Source organism: Oxyura jamaicensis, chromosome 4 (assembly GCF_011077185.1).
Source record: "Oxyura jamaicensis isolate SHBP4307 breed ruddy duck chromosome 4, BPBGC_Ojam_1.0, whole genome shotgun sequence".
In the NCBI taxonomy this organism is placed as follows: Eukaryota; Metazoa; Chordata; class Aves; order Anseriformes; family Anatidae; genus Oxyura; species Oxyura jamaicensis.
The window spans coordinates 41,108,293-41,129,439 of NC_048896.1; the positions used below are offsets into that span (position 1 = coordinate 41,108,293).

The following is a 21,147-nucleotide window of genomic DNA, read 5'->3' on the forward strand; positions in this document are numbered from 1 at the left end:
AGATGGAAGCCAAGCTGTGGCCTCCGAAAAAGAGGTGTTTTGATCCATTTCCAGAACTGGCCTGAAATGGGGGAAGAACTGGCAATGGCATAGCTTCTCTATGCTATCTCTTGCTGATCTCCACTTTCAGCTTCACTAGGCCTGATTTCAGGGAGGAGAAATCTTATAGTAAATATTCAGTGGCCAAGTAAGCGCAAGGCTCTTCTGTGCTGTGGTATTTCAAAACACTTATGGATAACTGAAGGTAATTGTATGCATCCATATAACCAGCAAAAGAGTAAGGGTCAACGGGTGAAATGGCAGCGCGGCAATGATCAAAGCCATCGTTTTGCATCTTGCTTTTATGAAAGGGTCACTGATACTCCGCAGCCAAAACCACATGCAGTTTAACTGATGATTGTCACCTTCTGGACCAAGTTTTCTATTCTGGTTAGACAAGAGTGAGAGACTGGAAAAGTTTGAGCAGAATATCCAACAACATTAATTCCAATTACATCCAGAAAATCAGCTTATGTTACTCAGTGAGTCCAGCCCTGGAGAGCAAGTACAAAGCCTCATCTAGACTCGTTCTTGCCTCTTTGTGCTGCCTATGGAGGCTTCTTCCAAGTCTGTTATGTAAGGGATGCCCCTCCATTTTTGACATCTATTTCAAAGGCATTGTTATTTTTTCAGAATTATTTTGTATAGTAATGAATGTTTTTGACAATCTTGTCTGACAATCTTGTCTTACTACTGAGATTTAGCTCCATGTAAAGCTATTCAGCCCCAAAACCTACTTGCAAAAGCCTTAATGAAGTTGTAGAACAGACACTCAATGGATGAGGCCTATGAAGCCTAAACTCCACATTTTTGTTTTTCTTTTGCTATTTGTCTGCCTTTTTTTTTTTTTTTTTTTTTTTTTTATCTCCAACCTCAACACCGGGAATATTGCTTGGTTTTTGACTGGAAAGAACAGGCAAACTTCACCCGTACATCTTCCTCCTGCATTTCTACTTTGTTCATTAGAAAACCATTCATTCTGTACTGTAACCAAGGCGGTGTTTTTAATTGTGCTCAGACAGTAACTCAAAGCAGAGCAGGCAAACAGGTAAAGTACCTGGGTCCTGTTTCGCTCTGGTTATTCAAGAGACATAATTTTGCGTCTATAAACACATGCATACGTATTGCCGCAGATAGACATTATAAAAGCACACGTGAGGAAAAGTGCTTGCATTTTTAGTGCTTGTCTGTGTTTAAAGAGGAATTGTGTCCTCGTACACCAGGACAATACCAAATTAGAGCCCCGGTCCCGCTGCTCCAGGACCCCCATATCTCCCCCCCAACAGCCCCCAGCTGTTTCCTCCCGGCCGCTGCGGGCTGAGCTCTGCTGCGCGCACTGCGCAGGCGCAGCCAGCGGGGCCGGACGCGCTCCTGGCAGCGGGGAGGGGGGGAGCGGCGGCGGCGCGCGCGGGTTCAGACGTGGCACTCGGCTGAGCGGTGGCGCGTGCGTGCGGCGGCTTCACGCGATGCTCAGGTAACGGCCCTAACAGCTCCGCGAGGGCGCAAGGGGAGGGAGGGAGCTGCGGAGAGTCCTTGCACAGGTACCGGGGCCGGAGGGGGGCGGCGGCGGCGCGCGGGTGCCGGGCGGATCCCGAGCAGGGCTAGGGGAACTTAAGCCTGTGCTTTCCGAGCTTCCTCTAGGTATGTGATACAGGAATAAAGAGTGAGGGGTGCGGCTGTGTGCCGTCTTGCCTGTCTGCCTGTCTGCCTGCGAGTGTGTGTGGAGGCACGCATGACAAACGATGTTTGCCAAGTGGAGGTGGCAGCATGCCCTGGGGAGGGATAGCACCGCTTCCTGGGTACATCGCCACGGTGCCTCTACAGAAACACAGAGCTAATAGTTCTCTTTCTGGGAGCAGAGAGCATGACCTTTTATTTTTAACTCTGTTATCCTGCCTCTGCGTGCACATGAGGGGATTTTACAGTTTCACAGAGGTACCGGGGCAGTGGAGTGCGGTGTAGGTACAGCAGTCCTCTGAGGAATGCTGCAAACCTGTGCTGGCATAGCAGTAAGTTGTGGAGAGGTGTTTGTGTTAGTGGTGTTCTTCAGGCCATGGGACGTAAGGTCACCTGGCATTAAATGAGTGAGACAAAATCTTACTTTGTCCTTTTGTGTAATGACATTGTAGTAAACAAACATGGGGAAAGCCCTCTGTTTAGTTGATCCTCTGATCTTTCTCATGCCATTTCCAGAATGAATCCGTATGTCAGTTGTCAGAACCTGATCACTAAAATCTTAACAAATTTGTGTCTTATGGGTACCTTGGATGTTGTCTCCAAACCAGTTTCTTAGCGTGTTTATGTATGTATCTGAGAAGGGATTAAATATTCTCAGTGTTAAATAGAATCTGGATCTGTGCTGGATAAGCTCATGTTGTCCTCCCTGTGTGTGTGGTTCGGAGTTCCTGTCTCTTTCTAGCACAACCTCTGTGTGTTTATAGCGCCTGTGGGAAGTTCGACGTGGCAAGATTTTGTGTGGCTGTGTGTGAGGAAGCTGTGGGGAAGTCATTTCCCGTGGACGCTGTCTCAGTTAAAGGTGTTGGCTGCTGCAGCTGCCTCAAAGTGCAAATCTCTTCCTTTTTATATATTTTAAGTATTTATATGTTTATACCAGTGTGTAGGTAATTTGGTGCTGACTTACTGTTTTGGAGTAAAAAACTCACACTGTCATGTATCTTCTGATGGGGTCAGGGGAGGGAAGAAAGTATGGCTGGTAGCAAGAAGCCCCTCTGTGTAAATACTTTTCCCGTTTTCCTGTGCTTACTTTCTTAACTAAAAAATGGGAGACAACCCCCTAAGCTTGCCCACCCAAAGCAATTTAATGGTTCAGTAAAGAAATCTTACACCTCTCTGAGGACTGTGGCTTCATGCTACGAGCAGTGTGTGAGGAGGGCTGGTCCCTGCACATAGCTCCAAGTGGCTTCTTGTCTGACATGACAGATCAGTAAAACTCTCTTTTTCAGAGATATGTGTTTAAAAAGAAAAGCTAAGAGGTGGGTTTTGTGATGAGTGTAGCTTTTCTCTACTGACATGTCAGTGCAGCATGAATTTGTCTACTTCATGGTTTTGTAGGTGTGTCTGATTTAGATGATGCCTTCATGCATGCTTCTGGATTGCAATTCCTGATCCAGTCTGCGTACTCCAAGATCACCTCATGCTGCAATCCAAGGAATGTGAAATATAGGTGTCGGGCAAAGCTATTTCAAAGGAACATTTAGCATATGAAATGCTGGTTTAGGTAATGGATCTCTAGATCTTTGGGGATGCCCTAGTTGGGGCTTCACAGAAGCACTAAATGCTCGCTCAGATTGTCATCATTTCTCAAAATACTTTTAATTTGGGTTTAAAGAAAGTTAGTGGTATTCTATTTTTGTTAAATTCAACATGCAATCAAAAGTGAAGAATCTTAACAAAAGTGAAAGTTGGCAATCTAGGCTGCAGAGTGTACAACGTCAGTAACTTTTTCCTTGGTGGAAAGTGCTCTGTATTTGAAAACTGGTCATGTAAAATACCATCATCTGGTTTAGTAGTGTAGCATTCATCAGATTTTTCTGGTTCCTGAAAGATTCCTAGAAGTATCTTGCAGGAAAAATCACTGCAGAAGAGAGATTAAATGTTTTGTGAATGTCCTCATCATCAGAAAACTTCTTAACTTCTTTTGATTGCTTTTAATCAAATTCTGGTGTTTTATTGTTGTTGTTCTTTTTTTTTTTTTCTTTCTCTGAAAACAATAGAATCAAGATGTGAAAGCATAGGTAAAAGGTGCCTTGGTAACAGTTTGGACAGCGTATGGTACTGTTGAGGCCATACTGCCCTCAGAGAACAGCCTCTCACTTGTGGAATGCCTTGTGCTCCATTTCATCACACTACAGAGTCTTTTAGTAAAAAAGCCTGCTCAGGTCTGGGCCAGTAATGTGGAAGACAGCTGGAAATAGGATCCATGTCCATCCTGTAATTTATTCACAGTTTCACCAGCATTGAAAGCAAGCTTTTACTCACTTTCTGGGAGTAGGGATGATGTAGAAGGTTTGATGAAGAGCTAGTACTCTGTTCCATACCCCATCTAAAACAAGTCTGCTAGCATTGGAGAAGGATTTGCTAAGAGTTCTGTTCTCTAGTCACTCTGCTTTTCCTGATTTTTCCAAGTACATGGTATCTGGCGTGTGGGACTCACTGTCTATTTTGCAGGTGTAGCAGAAGTCTAGTCTTTCCCTGTGAAGGGAACAATTTGAGATGTTTTCTTCCACTTATACATCCTTTGGTTAAAGTTTTTCTCTTGCCTGGAAGAGGTGAATTCTGTTCAGATAAATTCAGTGAATTGTTTGAATTCACACAGTGATAAGGAAAGCAACCAACCAATTGCAGTCCAACAAAAGCATAGTTTTCCCCTGACTTCCAAATCCATTTTTGCTTCCAGGTTTGTCTTAGGTCTTTTTGGAAGTGTAATTCTCAGCCTTTTAAAATGTCCAAAGAGTGAAGAGTAGTAGCAGGTATCACTTTCTCTTTTGCAGATCGTTAAGGAGGACCCCATACTTGGTGTAAGAATATTGCCATAATGAGTCAACAAGGTTATTGTGCAGCTCCTCCGTATTCCCAATCCCAGCCAAGAACGGGAGGGTTTCCTACAAGTTTTGGACCACCTAATCCTTCACTTCATTATGGGCATTATGGTGATCCCAACTCCTCATACGCAGTGCCTCAACCAGGTATGAAATTGACTTAAAATATGTTTTCAATCTGCTTTTTTTGTGATTTGTTTTGTATCTCTTCTGGTGTTTTGCATCTCTTCATCGTACTTGTGTCAACACACGGTGCTCAGCTTTACACTGGTGATGCAATAGGATCCTGCCCCAGTTTTGCCTGCATTACTGTTTGTGCTCAGGTGTTGATGTAAGATGCCTGCTAGTGGGATTCTGACCTCTGTGTGTGAATCCCATTGTCAGGGAATCAGTAGGCACCAGTGCTCAATGCTGTACTGTGATTAACCTAATACAGGTGTTAATACAAACAACAACAAAATTCTGGGAATAAAGAAATGTTTCTCAACTCTTATGTGTTAATGGCAAGTAGGCTCTCAGAAATCGGTTGTATTCTTCGCAGTAGGACCTGTGTCCAGGCAGGTTCCTGAGAACAAATGTGCCTGTAAATACAGGTTGATGTTTTACTATTTAAGCTGGCTTGCTGGGTGACGTGTTTGGATAAGGCTCGGTAAGTGGAGCCCATATGCTTTCTGATCACTTAGGAGACGGTTACTTTCCATGAGGAAAGGTAACTTGGGTAGCTTTTACATGTAGATGGCTTGTTTGCTGTTTACAACTGAAATCATGCTACAGATAATGTAATTTGACATCCAGAAGATAAACCTGACTGTTACTGTCTCTCCTTTCTGTTTCATTCATTTTAACTTGGTATGTGGCTTCAGATTTTTCAAAAAGTATAGTAAGTGAGAATATAGTGGCTGAGGTCTTAAAAACTAAACATCAACAAAATAAATTTGAGAGCATAGACCTGAAGCCCATTTTGCTGTAAGTCATACTGGTCTAATTTCAGCGAACTCTAGGCATACTAAACTTACGAATTGGGACTGTGGGAAATATCCCAAAAGTAAGATCCCGTCTTCCTTCATTAAGTCTATTAACACGCCTAAGCAAAATAGGGAGGAAAGAGAGGGATCATCTCAATATGGCTTCACAGAGGAAAATGACAGTTAAAATAGTAAAGATGTCGGAATTATTTCTTTTTAATACCAGTCAGATTATGGTAATTTACATTAAACTCAGTATTTGTGATTGGGTAGGGTAGTAACAGAACCAAATATCCAACTGCTTGTTTGTTTGTTTTATATCTATAAAATATTCTTTCTAAAGACAGCAGGAGTTATGTTGCTTTAACCCAATGGTAAATGTAGTCAGACTTACTTCTGGTAATTGGCTTATTAGAATTCTAGGAAAAAATACCAGTTTAGGTGCCAAACAAATTTTTGATGTTAGAGCAATTTAAATAAAAATAATTCAAGAAATATTGAAAAACTGTTTATTCAACAGTGGTTCTTACCTAAATTATAATCCCTTTATAGTTGATATTCTAGATCTGAATTAACCCTTCTTAGCATAGATTTCCTGGGCCTATATATGGAAGCAGCATTGGTGGGGGGGGGTTGTGGCTTTTTTTTTTTTTTTTAAAGATTGCTCCAAATTTTCTTTCTGACGAGGTCTCTGAAAGCAAAGGGATCTCATGCTTCTCCCTACAAAAGTAACCAGATGATAGGGAACTTCCAGTATCCCAAATTGGATTGGAGGGTCTGTTTCTCCATTCTTGATTCTTTCTTACTGTCCCTCTTGGGTTCTTTTTCTGGAAAGTTAAGAACTACTGGTTGGTTCATTTTTTGCTTTCTTTTTCATATATGCTTCTATAGCTGATCAATATTCTTTCCTTTCTTACAGAAAGGCTGAGGTTAGAAGGGACCGTTGGGAGTCATCTTGTCCATCCCCCCCTGCTCAAGTAGGGCCACCTGGAGCTGCTATTCTTACTTGTGCTTTTTTTTTTTTTTTGAAGGATTCTTACATAAAAGTACTTCTTGTTTGGCAGGTATGTCAAAATCAACTGTGCTTCTTGGATCTTCAGCTCCTGTTGGGCCTCTACCACCTGGTACACATCAGTTGAGCCAGACAAACTTCCAGAATGGGCCCAGTGCAGCAGGACAGCCAACACACAGGTGACTTTCAAGAATTAATACATGAGTTCTAAGTTATTTGACATCTATTTCCCCTCTTTGGCTGTTTCACTGGCATTTGAGTATGGCATTCCTTTTATCTTCAGCAGTTCTGACTTACTCCAGTCCTGAACTGGATCTTCTCATTCACTTCTCTGTGATGTTAAGCTGCTAGATCATACAGTATAATCTATAATCTCATTAATTCAAATTTTAGAACAAGTCAGGTCTTTATCTTTACCGTTGTGTTATTTGTTTTATTTTTAACTATTATTTCTGCTTGAACCTTAGACTCATTGCTTAAAAGCAGCAGTAAGGTGTTATAAGTGCTTTCTGAAGAACACTTCTATATAAGTTGCTTTTTTTTTATTTTCTGATGTCTTAATTCTCCTTTGTTGTGAGGTACCAAGAAGCTGTTATTTAAAAATTAAGAGTTGCTGGTGAGTTTTGACTAGAAGCTGGTACATGTCTATATAGCTGTAGGTTTTTTCCCCTCTCTTGTCTTAGCTTTATTTCCGTGGGATCAGAGCCAAGGATCTGTAGGGTACTTTAAAGACATTCAGTTAGTTTAAGATTAATTATGAAGAATTAAGTGTTGTTTTCCTGTCTCCAGAACTTACAGGAAGAAGTGAAGGAGATGGGAGTGGTGAAGGGAGAAAACCAGGGACAGGTTGAAGCTGTAAAAATGAATCCTGGAAAAATTATGGTATGGTGGGATGAAAGAATAGGGTGGACAAGCTTGATTACAGAGTGGTTGTATTGCAGGCTGGGTTGTAAGTGGGTAAATGCACTTAACTCTTAATTAATTATCTAATTAGTTCTCTATTCTTGCCAAAGTCAGGAGGGGGACCAATAAAACTACTCTCTTGGACTTCTGGAGGGGAGGCTTTGAGCTGTTCAGGACACTGGTTGGTAGAGTCCCCTGGGAGGCAGTCCTGAAGGTTAGAGGAGTCCAGGAAGGCTGGGCACTCCTCAAGAAGGAAATCGTAAAGGCTCAGGAGTGGTCTGTCCCCACGTGCCCAAAGACCAGCCGTCGCGGAAGAAGACCAGCCTGGCTAAACAGAGAGTTATGGCTAGAGCTTAAGAAAAAAAAGAGGGTTTATGATCTTTGGAGAAGTGGGAAGGGCACTCAGAAGGATTATAACGATGTTGTAAGGATGTGTAGGGACAAAATTAGAAAGGACAAAACTCATCTGGAGCTCAATCTGGCTAATGCTGTTAAAGATAACAGAAAATGTTTTTATAAATACATTAATACGAAAAGGAGGACAAAGGAGAATCTCCATCATTTACTGGATGTGGGGGGAAACTTAGTGTTGAGAGATGAGGAAAAGGCTGAGGTGCTTAATGTCTTCTTTGCCTCAGTCTTTACTGGCAAGACTAATTATCTGGATACCCAGTTCCCTGAGCTGGTAGAAGGGTATGGGGAGCAGGATGTGGCCCTCACAATCCACGAGGAAATGGTTGGAGACCTGCTATAGCACTTGGATGTACACAAGTCAATGGGGTCAGATGGGATTCACCTGAGGGTACTGAGAGAACTGGCGGAGGAGCTGGGACCGTATAAGGTCACTGGGGTGACCTTATACGCTCTCTACAGGTACCTTAAAGGAGGCTGTAGTGAGGTGGGGATTGGTCTATTCTCCCACATGCCTGGTGACAGGACAAGGGGGAGTGGGATAAATTTACGCCAGGGGAGGTTTAGGTTGGATATTAGGAGGAAATTCTTTACTGAAAGGGTTGTTAGGCATTGGAATAGGCTGCCCAGGGAAGTGGTTGAGTCACCATCCCTGGAGGTCTTTAAAAGATACAGAGCTTAGTGATATGGTTTAGTGGAAGACTTGTTAGTGGTAGGTCCGAAGTTGGACTTGATGATCTTAGAGGTCTCTTCCAACATAGATGATTTTATAATTCTGTAATTCTGTCAATTGTTAATTATTTTGCTGACCTCCCATGAGTGACAAAATCAGAGTTTGTGTACCTATAGCTATTTTAGCTTTAGTGAACTTAATTTCCTGTAACGACATTCTTGTTTCAGTTGATTGAAGCCTTACTTTGCTTCTTTGCTTGTTTGGTTGTGGTGAAATTATTTGTGTTCAAGTAAAACCGTGTGTATGTTTTTTGAGGCATGAGAATAGGAAAGCCTGTTGTCTGTGTGTTACAACTGTGTAAAGAAGACCCACAGAAACTGGTCATCTGTTGAGGGGAAAAAAAAAAGTGTACAGATGGATGGGGAGATGCAGTGGTTGTCCTGAAGACCTGAAAACAAGGAAAATGAAAGCCAAAGTGACATGACTGGCCCAGCATAATAGTGATTCTCTTCTCTAAGTCCCACTGTCCTGACAGCTACACGCCTATTGTTTTTACCTGATCTTGTTTTATTCCCGAACTGCTGAGAGCTGCTATTCTAGTAAAGGAAATCTCCATATCAAAATTTCAAGGAAAGTGAATTCTTCTTCTCTTGATATACCTAGGACTGTCCTCAGTTTTAAAAACGGTTGTAGATAAAACAATGTAGGTATCTGGGAGATAGCCTGAGATCTCATTTGATCAGAACAAAATAGTGCCACGTGTTACCTCTTCCTTTTCTTCAGTTCTTTCTCTTGCCTTTATGCTTTCCTGTGTCTGGTAACCCTGCAGCAGTTTTTCCCCACCTTCATCCTCCTCTTCCCTCTATAAGTGAGAACTCCTTAACAGTTTCTCTGTCCATTGCCCTCTCTTTGCAGATATTCTCTGAATACTTTTCATTCATCACTGATAGGGGAGCTTCCTTCATAAGCATGGAAAGGGGATGGAGGGATGTGCTAAATTCAGAAGCTTCAGTTTCTTAATCTTCAAGCTTTCATATAGTTACTAACTCTGTCTCTTCTCCATGGAATACTCAAGCTTCTTTGTTTCTAGTAAGTATACAAACAAACATGTTTAAAAAATGCATTCTCTCTTTGTGCTTCATGACTATTTTAACAAAAATATACTACTTCTGAGCAGAACGTGAGAATTCTCTGGAAAGTTTGGTCAACCTAATTAATTGCGTCAGCACCACCCTTGAGAAGGTATTGGACCTTCTGGGATTGTGACTGGTTGATGTATTTCCTTGCATAACTGCACTAATTTTTCCCTTCAGGTTTCAAGGCCCTCCACCTCCAAACAATACAGGACCTTCCTATCCTCCCTACAGTCATCAGTCACAGCCAGCCTACCCAAATACTGCATCCACTTCATCTACAACACAACTTGCTAACCAGCTCAACAGCATGCAGATAAATAGCTATGGTAATAATTTTTATCCGATTTGTCTGTTTGACTTTTTCCTGAGTTAAAGCTATTAAGACTATAATAATTAGAAACTTACTGAACTTGTATATAAGCAGATAGTGAATTCTTGCCCACTACCATTTGCTCAAGTTCTTACATTTTTATTCTCATCCAGTTTTTTACATCAGTGTTCTTGAGTTAGTTCTGAATCAAAATTTGTTGAGCCTTCCATACATTTTGGTTACCTTATCTGTCCTTTCTCATTATTTGTTCATGCTGGCAGTGACAGCCAAGACATGTTCAATAATATACAGGCATTGTTTTGTTTTTCACAGCTTTTTATAGCTTCTCTCTTACCTTACTCTTTTTTTGCCCAAAACTTATCATTTATTTTTTCATCTAAATTTTGTTTGCATTTAATTTGGGGTTAAAACTAAAACATGAGGCTAAGATGTCATCATGTGACTCTTCTGCATAAATTGCTTCCCATCAGTAATTTTCTGTCTGGCTATATCTGCTTTTTTTGAGTATTTCCTGGTCAAATTTACCATTTGACTGGGAAGCAGTGGAATTTAGTAGACAACAAGTAGACAAGTAGAATCTTGTTTCGCTGTGGCCAGGGCATTTATGAGGATGAGTTTGCTAAACCAAGATCACTTTAGTAGCTGATATCATCATAAGATATGTGTAAAGATGAATTTTTCAGTTCAGGCTGCACTGATGTTGTATCATTGTTCCTTCTCTGACTTAACAGGTTACTAACTTGAGTTTAATGAAAGTTGTGTAACTACCAGGGGTCTGATCCTCTATTTGCACAATGGCTTGTGAAAACTTGCTTCTTCACCTTAGAAAAAATAATTTTGACTTGAATTCAGCCTTGGTGTACTGAACTGCAAGTGCACAGTTAAGTCAGATAGTTCTATGCAAGTGTGGCCCAGCACCTCTACAGCAGCACTTCATGTTCAGCAATTTCTGTACTTCATATGCAGCAACTCATATTATTTAGAGCAAAAAGTATTGTTTTTCTTCCTGCCTTTGTTATATTGCCTCCAGCAACAATTATATAACGTTCTTGCTTATCTTGTTACATGTGGGAATGTTGAGATACCATGTCTTCAGTGGCCTAAAGGGTGTCTTTATAGTTATGCCCCTGTGTTGGGTTTTATTCTTCTGATTTTTGCTTAGAGGTAAGACTAAGTTGGTGTAACTTGACTGAGCACTGAAATTCATGGCTTGTTAGGCTGCTGGAGCAATGTTTGTGTGTACCAGTAGGTAACCTGAGCATGACTTGCATGTTACACTTCTGTCAGACTTGTGAACTGAAAAAAGATACATTTTAATATTTGTTTATTAACATAAGTCCTTTTGCTCCAAACCGTATTTGCTATTTTTTAGCGTTCTTGAAAATTAATTTTCCATAGGTCTTTTGGGGGATGTTTGACTAAAAATGCAGGTTTTGTAAAGAGCATTTACAGATTTTAAGTCTCAAAAAGAAAACCACTTGCAGGGTCCTCCTAATTCTAATTGGAATCTGGATGTTACAAGCAACAAACTATTCCTCACCAGTGTGTGCAAAATAATTTCCACGTTTCATCTTTTAACATCAAAACCACAAGATGGTTGTAAAACAGATTGAGTGGGTTTAACTTCCGTTTAGTGTTGTTTCACATTAAGAATTTAAATATTATATCAAAAGCCAGTAGTGATTTATGTGTATTCTAATCAAGAATTGTTATAGACTGGCCTCCTTCTCCCTTTCCCCACCCACCACAGCTGTAGGGTTTTATTGACAATAGAGGTGAAGGAAATAAAATGGAACATCTGAATCAGTTCATACTTAAACTGTGAGGTCTGATTTGTTTTATGAACAGACATGTAGAATCTGCTTAATGAAGCATGTCAGTATGTAACTCAATATTCCCTGTATGTTAAAAATATATGGAGTAAAAATAGAATGTCTTTCACACAGAGTTAGTAGGTTGTCATTTTTGACTAATTTGATAAATAATTTCTTGCTCAGGTCCTGGCGCGACTCTGAGCTCTCACACATCTTCCGGGCATCCAGCATCTTTTCAAGGTCCACAGCCAACACTTCTGACACAGCAGCAAATGGCTTTGCCACCTGGATCACAGGTTCCTCCACCAGCAAATAATTTCAGTGGCCTTTCTGCTCAACCTTCGTTGCCTACTATGGCCAGACAAGATGGGATCCCGGGATCTGGCCCCCCGAATCCTAACTTGCAGCAGCTTCCAGGACAGCCTCCAGGGCCTGGATATCATCCTCAGCAAGGTAAAGAATGATGTTTGGTATCTAACTGAAAACAAACAAACAAAGGTATTGAGAATCACTGGTGGAACTGTGACCGCTCACAGCTGATATTCTGTTGCCTTGGAAAAATGAAAATTTAATCGCCTTTTTGTAGAATGGAAGTTGTTATTGCCTGCATTCAAGGCAGGATATAGTTTGGCTCAAAAGTTCATCGCTCTATTGAGAACTTAACAAGAAAAAGGAGATTAATTTGTGTCAGAAGCAATGTTTGTTTAGTATTGGGTAAAGGCACAACATATTATAGAAAGGAGTCATACTCCTTTTTAGATACTCCTCTTTACTATAGCAATAAAGATTTGTAATAGAACACAAAGAATGTGCTTTCTTACCTGTCACAAGCAAGTAAAACAGTTAGCTGGCTTTTTAATTTGCAAACCAGCCTAGTTAGTTTGATGTGACTGATGTTAGTAGGGAGATTATCACTGATGCAACTGGAACACTGTAGTCAAGAGATACAAGTTTTACAGAAGAGACAGGCAGGGAAGGAGGGGCAGGGATGTTGAGAAATGGATAGATTGCACAGAGCTGGCTATGAGAAACAGCCACAGACAGGCTGAAAGCATGTGAGTAAAAGTTAAGGACTGGACCCATAAAGGACATCTTGTGGTTGGGGTCTCCTACAGGGGTTGGGGTCTCCTACAGGCTGTCTGATCAAGGGGAGCCTGTTGATGAGGCCTTCCTGCTTCAGCTGCAAGAAGCATCATGCACACAGGCACCTATCCTGATGGGTGGCTGCTTCAACCACCTGGATTTCTGCTGGGAAAGCCACACAGCAGGCCGTAAGAGATCCAGGAGACTCCTGCAGTGCACTGAGGATAACTTCCTCATCCAGGTATTAGGCAACCCAACCTGAGAAGCATTACTGGGCCTGGTGCTCACCAATGCAGATGAACCTGTTAAAGATGTTAAAGGGGTTATTAATAAATTCATATAGATATTAAGGGATTCTGGAGGTACACTGGCCAGAAAAGAAAGGCCAAGAAGAGTGTAACACCCTCTGATAAGTGAGAAGGGAGAACTGATAACAAGGGACATGGAGAAGGCTGAGGTATTCAGCAAAAACTTTGCTTCAGTCTTCAGTGCCAGTCAGGTTTCCCACATACATCTCTCGAATTTCTGAACAGTAGGGGCTGGGGGAGCAGAGCCCCTCCCACTGTAAGCAAAGAGCAGGTTCAAGACCACCTGATGGAACTGAACAGGTACAAGTCTATGGGGCCCAGTGCTGTGCATCCCAGGGTCCTGAGAGAACTGGCTGATGTCATTGCCAAGCCACTGTTAATGTGTGAAATGTCCTGGCAGTCAGGTGAAGTTCCTTGTGACTGGAAAAAGGGAAGCATCACTCTCCTTTTTAAAAAAGGATAGGAAGGAGGACCCAGGGGACTACAGGCCTCACCTATGGAGCCTTGACTCTCTGGGAAGTTCATGGAACAGATCCTCCTGGAAGCAGTGTCAAGGCATGTGCAAGACAAGGAGCTGTCTGAGACAGCAAGCACAGTTTCACCAAGGGCAAATCCTGCCTGACCAATCTGGTGGCCTTCTGTGATGGTGTGATTTCATGAGTCGACAAGGGAAGACTGACCGATGTCATCTAACTGGACTTCTGTAAGGCCTTTGACACAGTCTCACATGACATCCTGACCTCTGAACTGGAGAGAGATGCATTTGAAGGGTGGACCATTCAGTGGATAAGGAGTTGGCTTGAAGGTCGCACCCAGAGAGTGGTGGTCAATGGCTGCATGTGCAGATGGAGGTTGGTGACAAGTGGTGTCCCTCAAGGGTCTATCTTGGGTCCGGTACTATTTATTGTCTTTATCAGTGACATAGTGGGATTCAGTATACCCACAGCAAGTTTGCAGATGACACCAAGCTGAGTGGTGCAGTTGATACACCAGAAGGAAGGGATGCAATCCAAAGGGACCTAGACAAACTTAAGAAGTTGGTCCACATGAACCTAATGAGGTTCAACAAGTCCAAGTGCAAGGTGCTGCACCTGGGTCAAGGCAATCCCAGACATGAGCACAGACTGGGGGAAGAACTCACTGAGAACAGCCCTATGGAGGGCTTGGGGTTTCAGGTGGATGAAAAGGTCAACACGAACCTTCAGTACGTGCTTGCAGCCCAGAAGGCTAACTGCATCCTGGGCCACATCAACAGATGTGAGGCCAGCAGGTCAAGGGAGGGAACTGTCCCCCTCTGCTCTGCCTTCATGAGGCCCAACTTGGAGTACTGCATCCAGGTCTGGACCCCCAGCACAAGAACAATGTGGATCTGTTACAGCTGGTCCAGAGGAGGGCCATGAGGATGATCAAAGGGCTGGAGCACCTCTGCTGTGAAGAAAGGCTGAGAGAGCTGGGGCTGTTTGGCCTGGAGAAGGCTCCAAGGAAGACCACATTACAGGCTTTCAGTACTTAAAGGGGGCTTATAAAAAAGGTGGAGAGTGACTTTTTATAAAGGAAGATAGCGATAGAAGAAAGAGGAATGATTTTGAACTAAAAGAGTGAAGATTTAGATTAAAAGGAAAATCTTCACTCTGCAGGTGGTGAGGCACTGGAACAGAGTACCCAGAGAATCTGTGGATGCCCCATCCCTGGAGGTGTCCAAGGCTAGGTTGGACGAGGACCTGGGCACCCTGATTTAGTGGGTGCCTACGGCAGAGGGGTTGGAACTGGATGGTCTTTAAGGTCCGTTCCAACAAAAAACATTCTATGAAAGGCCTGGTATGAGTAGCTGTGGTAACCTCTACCAGCAATCCTACTTTGCTATATAATAGCAAAAACTTCAATTATGCTCAAAAAATATAATTGAAAAGTTTTGGAACTAGAGTTGTCAGGCCTAGTTTTATGCTTACCTTTAAAATACAGACTGCATGAGCTTAATCCATTTCTTGTACTTGCTGAAAACAAAAAGGAAGGAGAAGTTTCATTTAGCGGAAGTAAGAATGATTTATATGGCAAAAACTGATGCTAAAATTGATAACAGAGCTTAAATACTTTATACCAATGGTCATTTGTAACTGTACAGCAAACTATGGCCCTCAGATGGCAGGATCTCAACTGTCTTATCCTGGTGCCTTTCCTGGAGGTCCAGCACAGCTCTCCGGTCCACAGCAGAAGAAGCTTGATCCTGACTCTATTCCAAGCCCAGTAAGTAATGGGACCCTAATGTTTTATGAAAGTAGATTTCTGCTCGATTTAATGCCGTTGCATTTACATGGTTAGGTTTACAGATCGTTGCAATTTTTGTATGGTCTTTTAACTACATGGGCTTTTTACTTTGTGTTGCCAGTTTGGAATAACTGAGTAGTACGTAGTACTAGGTTTAGAACTGAAGAGGCTTTATAACTTTAGCTGATATGGGACATACCCACAACTCAGAGTACATTAATAGGAATTCTCAACAAGGTTCTCATTATGACATTAAGGAGTACTGAGGGATTACTTGCATTCTCTGCAGCTGGTCACCTTTCCTTTCCACTCCAGAAAGATCCAAGGCTTAAACTTAGTAACAGGTAGACACCTAAAGTAGGACTGGTGCAGAGCACAGATATGTGAACTCTAAAATTGCAAACATGGAAAAGCTGAGAAGATAGATGCTCAAAAGCCACGTCACTGTTTGCAGGAGTTCCTCAGGCAACCAAAACTATTTGCTTGAGCATCTTTCCACCCTTGTAAGGATTTCAGTAGCTCAGGGTATATGTAATGCTTAAGCTTCCTACTGGTTCAGAAGGCTCAGTTGTTGAAGCCTGCCAGAATGAGGAGTAAGTACGACCATGTGTTTTTCTCTTGTTATATTTACATTACACAATTACAGTAGTGGTGCCAGATAAATTTACTTCTTATCTGTAGCCATTTTTGATTTATATTTTATTATACATGTTAGAGGTTGATATGTTCTCTGACAACATCTATGAAAACTAGCATCTGGGCTTTGTCAACAATTATTTCCAAGAACAATGATATATTTAGGTCAGTTAACTGCAGAATACCATGGTGCATTGATCATTTGCAGAGCTAAGTCTTGAAAGTGGTTTGCTTCCTTCAGCCAGCAGACCTTTGTAGAACAAAGCCTTTTTCCCTTCTAATCCAAGAGTTAGTGATAAGTATAAAAGCCTAGCAGGCAGGGAAGAGCAATCAAGCAGAAGATATAACAAGCTCCGAGGAATGTATAGTGTATTTAAATTGCAATTAAAAAAAAAAAAAAAAAAAAAAACACTTTAAGGAGAATGAAAATGTTACAGTACAATTAATTCCAGTGTGTTAGGAAATACCTCTTGGACAATGATCAATAGACTCCGTGCTGACTAATTTTGTTTTTCTTCTGTTTGCTTTCCAGCAGAGGCTTCTGAAGTTCCACAGCTATTATTATAAATTCATGTGCAGTGTAAAGATGCATGGGATACCAGCAACAGTGGCAAAGGCAGTTACAAAAAATCCCTGCCTCCTTCCTCTTTCTCACAGCTGTTAGGCTACACACTAAAATGGATTACTAAAAAGATAACTCCTTTGAGGATGAGAAGGAATAGTGGTATCGTCTCAGTGATCCAGTTTATGGTGTGGACCAATATACCCATTTATATAACTTCAGTTGTACCCTGAAAAGTATCAAACTTAAGCATGAGGGACTGCAGAAGTGACAGTATAGACAGTGTACACAAAGGGAATTCGTTAAGTAGTAAAGCCAGCTTCATGAGCATTTCATGAAAATAATTCACTAGTCTTCAACCAGAATAAACCTGCACATGGTTAGAGCTGCTTCCTGTGATTGCTCTCCTTTACGTTTTTTTTGTAGGAGGAAGCTCACAACATGGTAGTATGACTCAGGGAATGAAAACACTGAGTTCCAGGGTTGGCATACTACCTCATGGTCAGACAGGCTTTTCTTGAGGATTGAAATTACTACCTTCTAAATTGCAGTGCTGACATACAGCTCAGCTAGGAAGGTGGTACTCTCCATAGGGTATCATTCACTTTTTAACCATCCAGTGCACAGAGCCTAGTGGGGGGAGAATTGAGGGCCAACCCCTCCCACTATTGCAATCAGATAAATTACCCACACATTTGTTTATGAAGAACAGCATGTGGCACAATTATGGCCATACAAAACATAACCTGGTATTGACATGTGAGTAAGGTGATGCAACCTCTTTGCACTTAAGTTTGATCTTGGAGCTTGGAAGGCCAGATTCAGTAACAAGACTTATTTACAGAACCACTCTGTTCAGTTTGCTGGCTAGACTCTCCTGAAAATGTCTGACTCCAGCAGTCAACATGCTTTGAACAACTCCCTTGTTCACTGAACATAGGTCTGGTCAACCCCTATGTGTAGTGTTACCTCTGCAGAATTCTAACAGGCAACTGTAGCTGTGAGTTACATTGTTCAGCTGTGTCTGTATAGCTTTCTAGTTCTAACTATCCTAGAAGTTTGTATGTGATAGGTTTATGGCACCTCTATATAAGACAATAGTTTTACTTGGTCTAACTCTTTATGGATGTAACTGAATGTGTGGCCTGTATTTCTCACACTGTTCTTGCTTCTTATTCATCAGATTCAAGTAATTGAAAATGACAAAGCTTCTAGGGGAGGGCAGATCTATGCTACAAACACAAGAGGACAGGTTCCTCCACTTGTCACTACAGACTGCGTAATCCAAGATCAAGGTAACTGTCCTTGTTACTGCATATACATAATTGACACAACTTCTCATAATGTAAATTTTTTCAAGGTTTTCAAGTAAAAGGCCCTCTTCAGATTCTTCTGAAATTTTAAAAGATGGACGCTTTAAAAAGCACTGACTCTATCATTGTTGTATTTTAAGATAAGAATTTTGGAAAATTCTATTCAAACCATAGGGACATAGTATGGGCCTGTCTAGTTGGCTTAATGTTTTCGTTTGACTAGTGTACCTCCATGTGCTTCAGCCTAGACCCTTTAAGTACCACATTCCATGCTCTTGACAGCAGACTTGATACTTTAATATAGATAAAACTGATGGTATCATTTAGTCCAGCATTAATTGATCAGTGCTTGGATAAGCTATACAAAACACACAAACACATCAAGATTTTTGGACGTTATCTGAGAATGGAATAATGCAGTTCTAATGAACAAAGAAATTCCTCTCAAGAAACTGAGCAGAACTGCAGTCAGATGGTTTAAAAAAAAAATAAAAAAGAAAAGGAACTGAACTGCCTTGTACTTCAGTGCTCTTGTCTGCCTTGCAGAATGCAGTTTCTTATTTGAGGGAACTGAGCTAAGTGTGCTACAAGAAATGGGGTAGTGATTTCAGCACACTGTATCTTGCAGGATATATGAGCATGGTCATGTTAACACTGGTATCCTACCTTCTGAATGAGAACTAACTCATTAGCATGGTCTTGACAGTAAGTATCAGTTTGCTGCATTTTGTTATGTACAGTGTTGACATTCTCATTGGGGATTTCATCCATATTATTTCCTTTTAACACCTCAGATATGGATATTTTCAAATTAATCTCTATTGAGATTCTTATTGCAAATAATTCTACTTTTTTTTTTTCTTGATACTTTAAAATCTCTTCATTAAACTCCAACAGTAAGAAAAGGTTTGCTTACAGGGGGAGGCAGTGGGCTGATACATGAGATGGGCAGAAGCTTCCATGGGAGAACAAAAAACATGTATTTAACTTAGCGTATGCTCTTGTTGTTTTGTTGTTGTTTTTCTGGTTTGTGTTTAGGACAGGCAGATTCCTTTTATCAGTCTTTCACTGTGCATGCTTTGTTGGGTGTTCTAGGCCACGCCAGCCCTCGTTATATCCGATGTACTACCTACTGCTTCCCATCATCTTCAGATATGGCCAAACAGGCTCACATCCCACTGGCAGCTGTCATCCAGCCTTTTGCTGTTGTTCCGCAAAATGAGGTGAGGACTAACAGAATATTAGTCCCGTGTGGTTTTGTCTCCTAAATGTTAATGACTTCTTGTCTGGTTGGGTGGGGTGGGAGGGTGTCTTATCTATGAGTGTGAAGGATTTAGAGAGGTAGCTGCAGAAGTGCAGAAGGCTTTGAGTTGCACTTGGGTCATGATGCAACTTCAAGGGATAAAAATCTTTGAAAAGGTACAAGAGTGGTAACTATGTAATCTGAACCAGCAGGTTCCTAGTGTTGCCCCAACTATCTCTACTTTATGCTGTGACTGGCAGCTGCTAGAATTACATAGCTATAGGCAAAGATATAAAAGAGGGTAGGCCTGAACAGTATCAACAACAACTAAATTCATCTTATTACATGAATAGTTACGTTCAAAAAGTCTCATTTTTCCATTTTGTTCTTTACAAAATAAAGAAGATGAGGGTATTTTCTGCTTGGGTGAACTGAGTCATAAAAAGCAGACAAACCTAAGTAATTTGGCAGTTATTTGGAGACACTAACCTAATCATTTTTTTCTCATATTGCCATCTATGACAGCCCCTCCTATTCCAAGCATAGCCCTAGTTCATGTGCAAAACAATTCCACAGATTGGTAGTGTACTATGATCTCAGGATAGTTGTTACATGGGTACACAGTTCCCTGGCATCCCCAATGGGTTGCATCAGTAGCAGGGATACAACCAGTTTGCAAGTGCAGCTTGTAACTGCATAATCTGTAGGGCTGTCCTTTCTTGTCCTTAACTGCCTGCCTTCTTCATTGTGCAGCTTCTAAATTCTGCAACAAAGGTCTGTAGACGGCATTTCCTTTTCATGTGCAATGCTAATTTACTTTCAGAGCATTGTTTGCTGCAAAAAAATAATGTGGGGATCTCATATAAGTTATAATACATGATTGTGTCTTCAGAAACTCCATCAAAACATGCACAGAAAAGCCTAACTAAAATTGCACAGACTTTCAGTGTTTGTTTTTTTCAGTCTTTGATTTTTTTTAACTTTGTTTTATTCTTAGGTTGTTTGTTTACTTTTTTTTTTTTTTTGAAAAATAAGTTGGAAAAAAGCAGATGTTGTTATTTATCTGGGTGGATAACTTCCAATCCAACAGACTTCTGTAGTTTGAATTAAGATTTTTATTTTAGCAGGGAAGATAACTACGTAGTTACCTTCTCAGGGGTCCACAGGGAAATAGGGCATATTACTTATAGTTCTGAAGAAAGCAAGTCTCACCCTTTGTCTGCTAGACAGCAATTCTAGGTTTCATTCCAGTTCTTGAGGGGAATGTGTGGACTTGGCTTGCCGCCCCCTGCATTTTCTTGTAGATGAAACTCCTGTTGTTGCTTCCTCACTCCTGTACCTTACCAGACAGCCTTTGCTATTTAAACCCCTTTTACCCCTCTTCTGTGCCCACATGGTTCTGCTGTCACATTGGCTTCTCATTTGCATGTCTTTCAGTCTGCCTCTAGTCACTTATGCTTCCCATAAATGGCTTCCCTGTCTTCTGTACCGTGTTTGGATGAGTGATCAGGTTGCTTAAATCGAAATCTCTTCTGCATACGTAAATTAGCAGTATGTACAAACACTTGGCCAAGTTCAGGAGGATTTTTCCACTGTTGTCAAAAAAAGAAATGTACACGGTGACCCCCTGGTTCTGAAGAGCTAGTGCTCTCAAGCTGTTGGAAAGGTCAGCAGAATTCATTAATCTGTAAAGAGCAGTGTTTTTTTTTCCTAGCTTCTTTATTGGAAGAGGCTAAAAAACTTAAGTCTGAAAAAAATCTCAAAATTGGCTGAAGTCCAGTGCGGAAAATTTCAGTCTAAACAGTTGTAGCTTGGTAAAGTTTAAAGAACAGAAGAGATGGTGTTAAAGTAGGAAGCGCTAGGGAGTCTTAGCTGAGTAGGAAGCGCTAGGGAG

General features: G+C 41.3%; 1 protein-coding gene across 5 annotated transcripts in view; it reads left to right on the top strand.

Moving 5' to 3' along the window:
• The first annotated feature begins 1,440 nt into the window (after positions 1-1,440).
• LOC118166144 (protein transport protein Sec24D-like) overlaps positions 1,441-21,147 on the top strand; it is a 53,899-nt gene continuing 34,192 nt past the window's right edge. For 2 of the 5 annotated variants that reach the window (XM_035324790.1, XM_035324792.1), the window contains exons 1-8: positions 1,441-1,513; positions 4,551-4,745; positions 6,595-6,754; positions 9,876-10,024; positions 12,027-12,296; positions 15,357-15,478; positions 17,881-17,992; positions 19,106-19,233. In XM_035324790.1, the coding sequence (XP_035180681.1) occupies positions 4,595-4,745; positions 6,595-6,754; positions 9,876-10,024; positions 12,027-12,296; positions 15,357-15,478; positions 17,881-17,992; positions 19,106-19,233 (1,092 nt within the window). In that variant the 5' untranslated portion in view covers positions 1,441-1,513; positions 4,551-4,594. The remainder of the gene's footprint in view (positions 1,514-4,550; positions 4,746-6,594; positions 6,755-9,875; positions 10,025-12,026; positions 12,297-15,356; positions 15,479-17,880; positions 17,993-19,105; positions 19,234-21,147) is intronic. The other 3 variants (XM_035324791.1, XM_035324794.1, XM_035324793.1) reach the window with 3 other exon arrangements.